This window comes from Phoca vitulina, unplaced genomic scaffold (genome assembly GCF_004348235.1).
Source record: "Phoca vitulina isolate PV1807 unplaced genomic scaffold, GSC_HSeal_1.0 scaffold92, whole genome shotgun sequence".
Classification (NCBI taxonomy): Eukaryota; Metazoa; Chordata; class Mammalia; order Carnivora; family Phocidae; genus Phoca; species Phoca vitulina.
Window position 1 is genome coordinate 252,049 of NW_022589795.1, and position 10,079 is coordinate 262,127.

Sequence of the window (10,079 nt, forward strand, 5' to 3'; positions counted from 1 at the left end):
TTTCCTGCACAGCTGCGTCGGCTGACGGCTCCCATCTGGAAGAGTCCAGGGCCTCCTGCTCAGATCCACTCAGCCCCTAACTCCCCCCACCCAGCTTTTATGGAAAATTCCAGAGCTGTCACTGCTCTCCCCAATGTGCCTAGGGAACCTGTGGTTTGTGGGAGATGCGCAGCCAAGCCCACTGAGAGAAGGAAGTGGTACCTCAGTCTCCGCGTCCCCTTGGTTCAGGTACCACTTAACTGAACTACAAAGCAAATTTCCCAAACACCCTCTTTAATTGGATTCCATTGTCCGAATTTACAGGGCCTGGTGTGCACTTGGTCTCAGTATCTCCTCCTCACGACAGCACGTCTGCAAACCAGACAGTGGGCTCCAGGTTGTAGTTAACTATGCTTTATACTGTGGATTCCACTTTTAAACTAGTCTGAGATCCTTGGATGAAAGAAGCCACAGAGTCATTATGGCTGTTCATAAAAATGGGCCAGAAGAGTGAATACCAGCTCTTTGCCAACTGCCCCCTTTTCGCACCCCCAACAGGTGCCTGTATGGGTCTCAGCACCCGCCCACCAACCTGATCCCTCCCAACGTCTGTAGGAGGACGGAGTCTGATGCGTGCTCGGCTCTTGCAGAACCTCCCAGAGGAACTGCTCAAAGGGATGCCACCCACATACCCTGCTCCACTCCAGCCGCTAACAGCCCCAGGAACACCATCCAATAGGAGCCAGGTCCCCAGGCAGCCCTGAGATGTGCTGACCCAGGCAGAGAAACAAGAAGGGCCCCAGCGGCTGACATGGGAAAGATGAAACTGCATATTCACACGTCCTTGACCACAGCCTTCCTGTGACACCCCTTCCTTCTCTTCCCTCAAGCTTCCCTTGGGAGGGACCTTGAGATTCCCCTTCCCAGAAAGCCCCAGGCACTTAGTCTCACACTCTGGGTCTTTTGTGGACCCTCAAAGGTTGCCACCCAAAGCAGAGAGACAAGAGGCCTCCAAGGGGTCTCGGGGCTACAGTTCTAGCTTGAGCTATGCCCTGTTCACCAGAGTGCCCACCTGCCCAACATGAGGCTGGGGACTGGCCAGGGCCATGTGTCAAGACCAAGCCCAGATAGGATCAGGTCTGGGGCTCTGTTCCTCCACTGTGGGTCCCAGCAGGTGGCCGAAGACGAGCTGATCTGCTTCCTGGGGTGAGCCTGCCCCCTGCAGGGCCCAGGCAGGACACGCAACCCCATCAGGGAGGGGCAGAAGTTCACTGCCGCATCCAAGGGGTGGAGCCTGAGGGAGAGGGAGGCACCTCTTGCTGCGGATAAGGAGCAAGGTGGCCCAGGGAGCCTGGAACTACAGAGGCAACACAGCAATTAGCCACCCTTGTGCAGCACCTACCGTGTGGTGGTGCTTGCCTCCGGAGCCTGAGCAGCTCTGGGGCTTGGGACGCCACAGGAACATTCCAAGGTTGATGCCTTTGTCCCCTGAGCATCGGGGCTTAGAAGAGAGCCTCATTTCTTTCCCTAGATTCCCAGGGCTGATTGCTTGACTTTGAAAGAAGGCCAACCACAGTCTTGGAAAGCACACTGGCACACGGATCCCCGCTCTCACGATAGGCCACTTCACCAGTCTGGTCCTCAGTCTTCAGATGTGTAAAATGGGCGCAATGGTGCCAACTCATGGGCTTGTTAGAAAGATGAAATAAAGGATGAAAAGGAGCTCTGTAAAGAGTCAAGTGCTAGCCATATTGTTCCTCTCCCCTTTATTTTTACCCCCTCTGTGTGGCATCTCTTGCCTTCACGTGTGCTCAGTGGCAGTCATGACAGAGAGCCTAGCCGGACGCTCGTAGCCGCAGCGCTGGGAAGCAGGGGTGTGAGCCTGGGGTGGGTGGGGGCACCTAGCGAACCAGGGAGGGAAATATGGACCCAGCAGCCCCGATAAAGCTGTCCCCCCTCCAGTAGCCACCCCCTGCAGATGACAGGGGAGAAAATTGAGTCCCGGATGGAAAGTCCCACCCCTCAGACGGCACTACTGAGGTGACCACCTCCTCCCAGTTCGGGAAGGCTCCTGGGTTGGCTTGTGCAGCCCCTCCTGGGCTTCCCTCCCAGCTTCCCTGGGACACCCAATAGGGCCACAGAAGCCCTTGGGTGGAGCCCAGCTTTCTCAGTGTCCTCCCTGGGGTCTGGGTGAAAGGGTCCCAGACCAGAGCCCCCACGGGGCCCAGGGTCCAGCTCATTTCACTGCTCCACATGGACCACTAACCTCAAACCCCACTAGGCTCTTCAACAAAAGCTCAGAAAAGGAGGGGGCTGCCCCCTAAAGAGCCTTGGCCTGGGTCTCTGGGAGAGGGGCTTCTCCTGGCCCAGCAAGCCTGGGATATGGACCCTGGAAGCCTTGGACCGGCACAGGGCTCAGCTCTGAGGAGCTCCTCTGGCCCGGGTCCCTCCCTCAGCCTGGGGGACACCCCTTCTCTGGGTGATCTCAGTGCAGTGTGCCTCCTTACTTCTTTCAGCCCCATGGCTGGCCTTTATCCACTCTCTCGTCCTCCATCCAGCAGGTTTATTGAGCTCCTAGAACATTCTGGGTATGAGGATGAGGACTACAAAGAACTGCCCTGCAAGAACTCACGGTTAGGGAAGAGAGTCGGAAAGCTCTCTTACTGAGTCCTTGCTATGTGCCGAGGACTGCTTTTCTAGCCTCCCAGGGAGGCAGGGCTGGGCAGGTGACGAAAGTGAGCGCACGAGCTAAGTCTCTTGGCCAGGGTTAGGAATAGAGCATGTGGCAGAGCCGGACACACAGATGTTGCTCCAGAGCACGGGGCCCTCACGCCCTGCTCTCCAATAATTGCTGCGATGGTCATCAACACATGGGGACAGACGGAGGCACTGGAGGCTTTGGGGACAGATTGGGAATGCTGGGAGTGGTGGGGGGAGACCAGAGAGGGTGGAGCATGAGCTGAGCTTTGAAGGTTGCAATCACTTATTATTGGGGATGTCTCCTCCCTCTGCCCCGTCCATCAGTCCGTCCGTGAGCTCCTTGAAGACAGACGCCACCTTTTGCCCTTCTGTCCAGGTCCCCCACACAGTGCCTGTCACACAGCGGGCACTCAACAAACAGCTGCTGACGAAGCGGAACCACAGACAGGTACAAAGCTTCCGGGAGAGGAGGCCAGGTCCTGTTTCCCTTTGACGCCTCAGCTCGAGCACAGTTCTGGGCGCGGGAGCTAGCACCCAGCCCCGCCTGTTCTGCCGTGGGGTGCGATCTGGAACCATCTGGCTTAGTCAGCCAGGTGGGCCATGTCTGAGTGACCCCTGTGGGACTAAGCCAGCCAGCTGAGCCCACAGCAGGCTTGTGATTGGAGGAGGAGAAGGAGGACAAAGAATGAGGGGAATAAACTGTGCAGGGGCCTGGGGAGGGGGAGAGGGGGAAAATGAGGAGGCAGAAAAGGGGGAAGCTGGCAGGGGCGGCAGAGCCCACCTATGCTCTGGCCTAAACCCCGTGGCAGAAACTAGATAGCATCGGACAGGCACTGCCCGGTTCATTCATCCATCTCTGCCTCCGGTACGCGGGGCTGAGCCCAGGGGCAGGCTGGCCCGGAGACAGAAAGACAGCCCCGCCCTCCAAGCACAGGGTCAATGCTGTGCGGCGCGGGGCTGCACACACCTGAACACACCCACACTACCCGAGGGCCACAGAGGGGCCTGAATGTTGAATAAAAACCTGGTAGTCTGCAATAACACAAAGATGGAGGTGCAGAGAGAAAGAGAGGAGGAAGGTCAGACTGAGGTCGCTCACTGAACAAAGGCCGGAGGCTCCCGGCCACATGGCTGGGTCACCGAGAGCGGTTTGCAGTGGCAAGACTGCGGGGGGTGAGAGGAGGTGATTATAGAATTCAGGGCTTGGAGAGAGGCAGGAAGAGGCCCAGGGTCTCCTCTGCCAGGGAGGCGTCAGTGTTTTCCCCAGTGGCCGGGGGTAGCTTTGAAAGCATCGCTAGGCCAGGAGGAAGACTTTCCATTCCCAGCAATCGTCCCCACTGGAGTGTGGAGCAAGGATGCAGAGGAAGCTCAAACTGGAGGCAGGAAGGCCAGGGAGGCTGTGAGGACATTATAGCTAATAGCATCCACGGGATAGACGTGGAAGGGGAGTAGGGAGTGAGCAGGCCAAGGTGACTCCTGGGCTCCTGGCTTGGGTTTCCAGGTCCTCTGGAATGGGGGATCAGGAAGGCACAGATCTGGGAGAATGAGGGGCACTCCGTCCGACAGGTAGATTTGAGGAGGCAATGGCCAGTGCAGTTGGGCATGAGAGTCTGGTGTGGAGGAGAGGGGCCTCCCTGGAGTCATCAGAATGTATTGGCAATTGTGACCAAGGACATGTCCCAGATGAGCTAAGGGGGTCGTGAAAAGGAGAAAGAGAAGTGTGCCTGTGCCAGAATCCAGAGGACCAGACTCCATGTAAGGAGCGAGCCAAGCAAGAGGAGGTTGTAAGTCTGAGCTGGGACACAGAGAGAGGCAGGGGGCACAGGGGTGCAGAGGGGAATTGGGGAGGAAGGTCAGCTCACTTTGAGTGGGTTGGAATGGCAGGATCTTAGGGTAGGCCAGGGGCTAGGGGCAACTGAAGGTCTGGATGTCCATCATCTTAAAAGGAAAGGCTCTGGGGGTGCCTGGGTGGCTCGGTCGATTAAGCATCTGCCTTCGGCTCAGGTCATGATCTCAGGGTCCTGGGATCGGGCCCCACCTTGGGCTCCTCGCTCAGCGGGAGGCCTGATTCTCCCTCTCCCGCTCCCCCTGCTTGTGTTCCCTCTCTCACTGTGTCTCTCTCTGTCAAATAAGTAAATAAAAAATCTTTTTTTAAAAAAGGGGGTTGCTCTGCAGAAAGCAGGAAGGCGCTCTGCAGAAAGCAGGGAGGCAGCAGATTGGGCCTGGGGTAATTGTCCTGGGTCTCCTCCTTAAATCAGCCCTGCACTGACCCCTCAAAGCCTGCCCCAGAGCCCTCTGTACCTCTTTCCATCACCTGACGCTACTGGAACCCTGTTGCTGCCGTACATCCTACAGGGTGTTAAACTGGCTCATGTGTCCCCCCATGTCTCCAGTCTGCTCCATTTGTCCGTGTTTGCTGAGCACCCTCATCCATGAGCCACCCGTGTCTGTGCCCTGATGGTTGACCCAGGTGCCTTGTGTCCTTCCCAGCTGGGAGCTCCCTGGGCCAGACCTTGTCAGGGGGAGCCACTTGACCCAATGGCACCCATTCTCCCACCGTCCCAAATCAGGGTCTTGGCAGGTGCTGCCCTCAGAAACCAGGCCAGAATCAAAAATACATTTGCAAAAAGGCAGGAAACTTTATTGAATTATCTTTTCTTGTTAGTAGAGAAGCTGAGAAGGCAGAGTAGCCAGGTAAGGGAGAAGAGGAAGCGCACAAGGAGAGAAGCACGGAGCGCCCGCCCTCGGGAAAGCGTGGGGCGGGGGAGCATCCTGCGGTCTCTCCCTCTCCTGCAGGGACCCATCAGCTCTCTCCTCTGGACGCTGAAGACAGAGGAAGAGGATGCTGAGTGGATTTAAAGCCTACGGGTGTCTGAAGTGCGGCGACCCAAAGAGGAGGTGGTGGTGGTGACCGCGGCGCTGGTGCTTCCTGAGAAATGGACGGGGCAAGACACACTCAAGCTGGAGAAGACCTCGGCAGGTCAGCGTCCCCCGGGAGGGCCCCACGCCCCATGCCCCCACGGCGCAGGTTGGAGGTTAGTTGATAAGGACTCAGGTTATTGTCCCCAAAGGTGGTTCTCTCTCCAAAGTATCCCAGTGGCTCAGTGGGACAGAGCCAGCTATTTTGCAAAGAAAACAGACAAGCAAATGACCACGTCCACCAGAGCCCCCTCCCTCCCTCCCTACACTGGGGAGTCCAGCACAGCCTCTCTCCCAGCCCCCCAGGGCGCTGAACGGGAGCCAGACTCGCCCCTCTCCCCGGGTTGTTTCCTTACCTCCCGAGGAGGGTAAGCCAGTCATCCTGGGAGAGAGAAGAGAGGTCATGTGAGCAGAAGGCCCCCCGAGGACAGTTGCTCACCTGTCTGCGGAGGGAGCCACTCAGATCATCACTCAGAGCCCCTGAGTTGGGTTTTTTACCAACTCTGCCCCCAGCCCAAGGGGCAGCACCTGGTACCTGCCAGGTCTGTCTGCTGTCTGTGAGGCCTCAGGAGGAGATAATATTCGCCCCAAATCCAGGACATTTGCCAGAAGTTTTGTCCTCCCTCTGATCCATTTGGTACTCTCCCCCGCCACCTCTACTCCCCCTGAGCCCACAAGGGTGGCCTGGTCCCTGCAAATGGTCTGAAGGGAGTTAAATCACCACGTTTATAGCTTTGTCCAGCTGACCTGAACCCAAGGTAATAGTTTTTCCAATATGAGATGTTCTGTCCATGGCCCCTATTCCTGCCCATCTAATCCAGAGGCCCAAACCAGAAAGCTTAAAGGGACAGACTCTGCAGCCTGCTTGAGGAAATGCCCCCACAATCTGATTCTAGAAAACAGGGAGCTCTGGTCCTGGATCTGCGTCCAGTCTGTTTAAGCTCAGAAGGTCCCCTTCCATGTGGGCCATGAGGACCTGATCCCTAAGGCCCCACCTGCTCGGCTGTCCAAGGGTCCTGTGGTCACTTTCCCAAGAGACTTGAGAGGCCTTACCTGGCGTCCTGGCCCTCCAGCAGGCTGCGGTAGGTGGCGATCTCCTGCTCCAGCCGCGTCTTGATGTCCAGCAGAGTCTTGTACTCCTGGTTCTGGCACTCCATCTCACTACGGAGCTCGCTCAGCTGGGCCTCCAGGCAGCTGATGAGCCCCTGGATCTGCTGCAGCTGCATGGCGTAGCGGCACTCAGTCTCCGCCACCGTGCTCTCCAGCCCGGCTTTCTGGTGGGGCAACAAAGAAGTGATGAAGGGAGCCAGGCCAGGCAGAGGCCTGGAGGTGGTGGGGCCGCCGGGCAGAGGGCAGCGGGTGTACCATGCTGAGCTGGGACTGCAGCTCGATCTCCAGGCCCTGGAGCGTGCGCCTCAGCTCCGTGATCTCCGTCTTGCTGGTCTCCATCATGGCGGTGCTAGAGGACACCTCCTTGTTCAGCTCTGCACTCTGAAATTAGAGGAGGAAGAAGGTTATGGAGGAGCCTAGTGGAAGGCCCTGGCAGCCGCCGGCTCCACGGGGTAAGAAGGCCGGGCACCTTGCTGTGGAACCATTCCTCGGCGTCCCGCCGGTTCTTCTCCGCCATGGCCTCGTACTGTTCCCTCATCTCGGCCAGCACGCGGGTCAGGTCAATGCCGGGGGTGGCGTCCATCTCCACGTTGACCTGACCTACCACCTGGCTGCTGAACTCCTTCATCTCCTATAAGGATGGAAGAGGAAGATGTGTGATGCTCCTCATCCTCCCCCCGCACCCCACCCCCGCCTTGGCTCTGAGTGCCACCAGCATGTTCTGGGAAGCGCTTCCAGGTCCCACAGCAGAGGGCTGGGTCTGGCTGCTCCCCTTTCTCGCCGGAGGTGATTCAGCTCTGGCAGGCCCCTGCCGGCCCTCACCTCCTCGTGGTTCTTCTTCAGGTAGGCCAGCTCCTCGTTCAGGCTCTCGATCTGCATCTCCAGGTCGGTCTTGGACAGGGTCAGCTCGTCCAGCACCCGGCGCAGGCCGTTGATGTCGGCCTCCACGCTCTGGCGCAGGGTCAGCTCATTCTCATACCTAAAGGTTTTTTTTTTTTTTAATTGGAGAAGCAACACAGAAATGATATTAGACCCTCCCTTACTTCTGCACTGGACTCTGCTACTTCTCCAAGACCTTCACTCCTGGGATGCTCCGATTTCACTGTTCAGATGAGCATTGCTCTCAAATAAAAGATGGTTTGGAAAGGCCAGTGAGGACAATGAACTCACTTGAGCCTGAAGTCGTCCGCAGCCAGTCGGGCGTTGTCAATCTCCAGAATGACCTGGTTGTTGTCGATGGTGGCCGCCAGGATCTGCAAAATACAAAGGGTAACCACTGGAGGGTCCACGAGCTTGGGGAGGAGGAAGAGAAAACATGGGCTGGACTGTTGTCATTAGACATCAGGCTGCCTCCACACTGTCCCTGTGAGCAGATAAGGCCCTGCTCTCCGGGCCTCGGTGAAGTGAGGGGCAGGGCAGGTCCTTCTTCTGGTTCTGTCTCTCTGGCAACCTATCTATGCCTGGTCGTGATGGGGAAGATCGGAATGTACATTTCAGGGGAACGACCCTGCCCAGGACATCTTTGGTTAGTCATGTCTTCACGGCCTCAGACTAGCGACCTCTCTAGGTCACCGTCGTGACAGCCTTCTCTTTAAGGTCAGGAGGGGGTCAGCCTGGGTCCACACAGCTCATAGTAACCTCACTGGAGCTGGCCTCCTGGCTGAGCAGAAGGAAGAGCCAATAAATATTTCCATCCATTTGAACTTCTCATCTAAACTCTCATATTCCGAAGCAGTTAAAATCCACCCCACATAGCTGGGACCCAGCCCAGGCAGGTGGATTTCTGTTCCAACAAGCTGGGACCCCAGCATGACAGACAGGCCTTGAAGAAGGAGTCTCAGCTCAGCTTAGCACCGCCTGAGCTTCCTCCCGCACCTCATAGCCAGTTGAGAATAACAGTTTAAATGGGACCCCTACAAAATCAACTAGTATTCCCAGACCAGTGTATGAACATGTATCCCTTTCTCGGCTGATTTTAATCATTCTTAGCGGCTTTTAAAACTGTCATGGTTTCCAAACAGCTCCATGGATTGGAATTATAGGGATCAAGTCATTAATAACATAACTGTTTGGGAAGCAGTAAAAATGTTGACGTGAGTAGTAAGAACAGTAAAAGTGGATAACGAGAAAGAACGTGTTTGGGGAGCAGTGGCATAAGAAAGCTTATCAGAAGTAGAGTTGCTTGGTAGTAAAAGACTAGAATTTCCCTCTGCAGGCGGGGTGAGGGTTCCACCACGCTGCATCTTCTGGTCCTTTGGGATACCGGGTTCCCTGGCCTTTGCAGCTAGGGAAAGCTCTGCCCTGCACAGAAGAAAGCTCGCCAACACCTGAGGACTCACCTTGTCCCGCAGCTCCTCGATGGTCTTGTAGTAGGGACTGTAGTCCTGCTCGGGGCTGCTGGGGCTCTGCTTCAGGTGCCAGTCGCGGATCTTCACCTCCAGCTCAGTATTGGCCTCCTCCAGGGCGCGCACCTTGTCCAGGTAGGAGGCCAAGCGGTCGTTGAGGTTCTGCATGGTGAACTTCTCGTTGCCGGAGAGGAGGCTGCCATCGCCACCACTGTAGTCACCAAAGCCACCGCCGAAACTCCCACCAAAGCCACCTCCAAGGCCACCTCCAAGGCCACCTCCAAGGCCACCTCCAAAGCCACCTCCAAAGCCGCCCCCAAAACCACTACCAGCCCCTCCACCGAAGCCGCAGCCCATGCTGCCCCCGTAGCCCCCAGCTGATCCCCCAGAGACAAAGCGGGTTGAACAGGCAGAGATACTGCGGCCTCCTCCCAGCTGGCAGGAGCCACCCCCAAAACCACCTCCATAGCTGGCGGAGGAGCTCTGCAGACGACAGCTCATGGTGAGAGCAAGGTGAGGAGCAGGTGTGCACAGGAGCTGGGCTTGGCCTGGGCCGAAGACTGTGGCTCTTCCCCACAGCGGGTGCCCTTTTATACTGCCCTCCACGAGGTTGGACAATCGCCCCATCTTCTCTCCTCCCCACCCCACCCTCCGACTGGTGCCAACTGCACTGCTGTTTCCCACAAGCCCAGTTACCTCTGCTCTCCAAGGTGGGTTGTGCCTTTGGGGGTGGCTTTTTTTTTTTAATCCTCAACAAAAGGGATGATTCAGAGGGCACAGTGTTCTGCCCTTTTGACAGCTGAATTCCATTTCAGCTCTGCACTTAGGGAGCTTACTCCGCAGGCTCTCAGCTCCACCCAGTACTAGAATGGGGACGGAGCCGCAAGGTGGCCCTGTGCTTTGCAAAGTCACCGCAGACCTCAGCTCCCTTCTTTCTATTTCTAAAACCTCAGACTAGAATGTTCTGCATCCTTGTTAGCATTTCCCCTACTCTAGTGCTCCCAGCGACTCTGATGAGAAACTTTG

The 10,079-nt window shown here is 56.9% G+C and overlaps 1 protein-coding gene across 1 annotated transcript; it reads right to left on the reverse strand.

Moving 5' to 3' along the window:
• Nucleotides 1-5,294: 5,294 nt before the first annotated feature.
• KRT13 (keratin 13) lies at nucleotides 5,295-9,699 on the reverse strand. Its single transcript, XM_032396455.1, has 8 exons — nucleotides 9,048-9,699; nucleotides 7,879-7,961; nucleotides 7,531-7,687; nucleotides 7,178-7,339; nucleotides 6,964-7,089; nucleotides 6,652-6,872; nucleotides 5,955-5,980; nucleotides 5,295-5,608 (listed from the first exon to the last, which is right to left on the reverse strand). Exons 1-8 carry the CDS (start codon nucleotides 9,678-9,680, stop codon nucleotides 5,535-5,537), a joined length of 1,482 nt encoding a protein of 493 aa, XP_032252346.1. The 5' UTR covers nucleotides 9,681-9,699; the 3' UTR covers nucleotides 5,295-5,534.
• Between the last annotated feature and the right edge of the window lie 380 nt (nucleotides 9,700-10,079).

Coding starts and splice junctions, on each gene's coding strand:
- KRT13 (XM_032396455.1), bottom strand. CDS start 9,680: ATGGGGCGATTGTCCAACCTCGTGGAGGGCAGTATAAAAGGGCACCCG. Junction 5,981..6,651: donor CTGGAGGGCCAGGACGCCAG/GTAAGGCCTCTC, acceptor TCTCTCTCCCAG/GATGACTGGCTTACCCTCCT. Junction 5,609..5,954: donor TGGCTTACCCTCCTCGGGAG/GTAAGGAAACAA, acceptor TCCATTTCTCAG/GAAGCACCAGCGCCGCGGTC.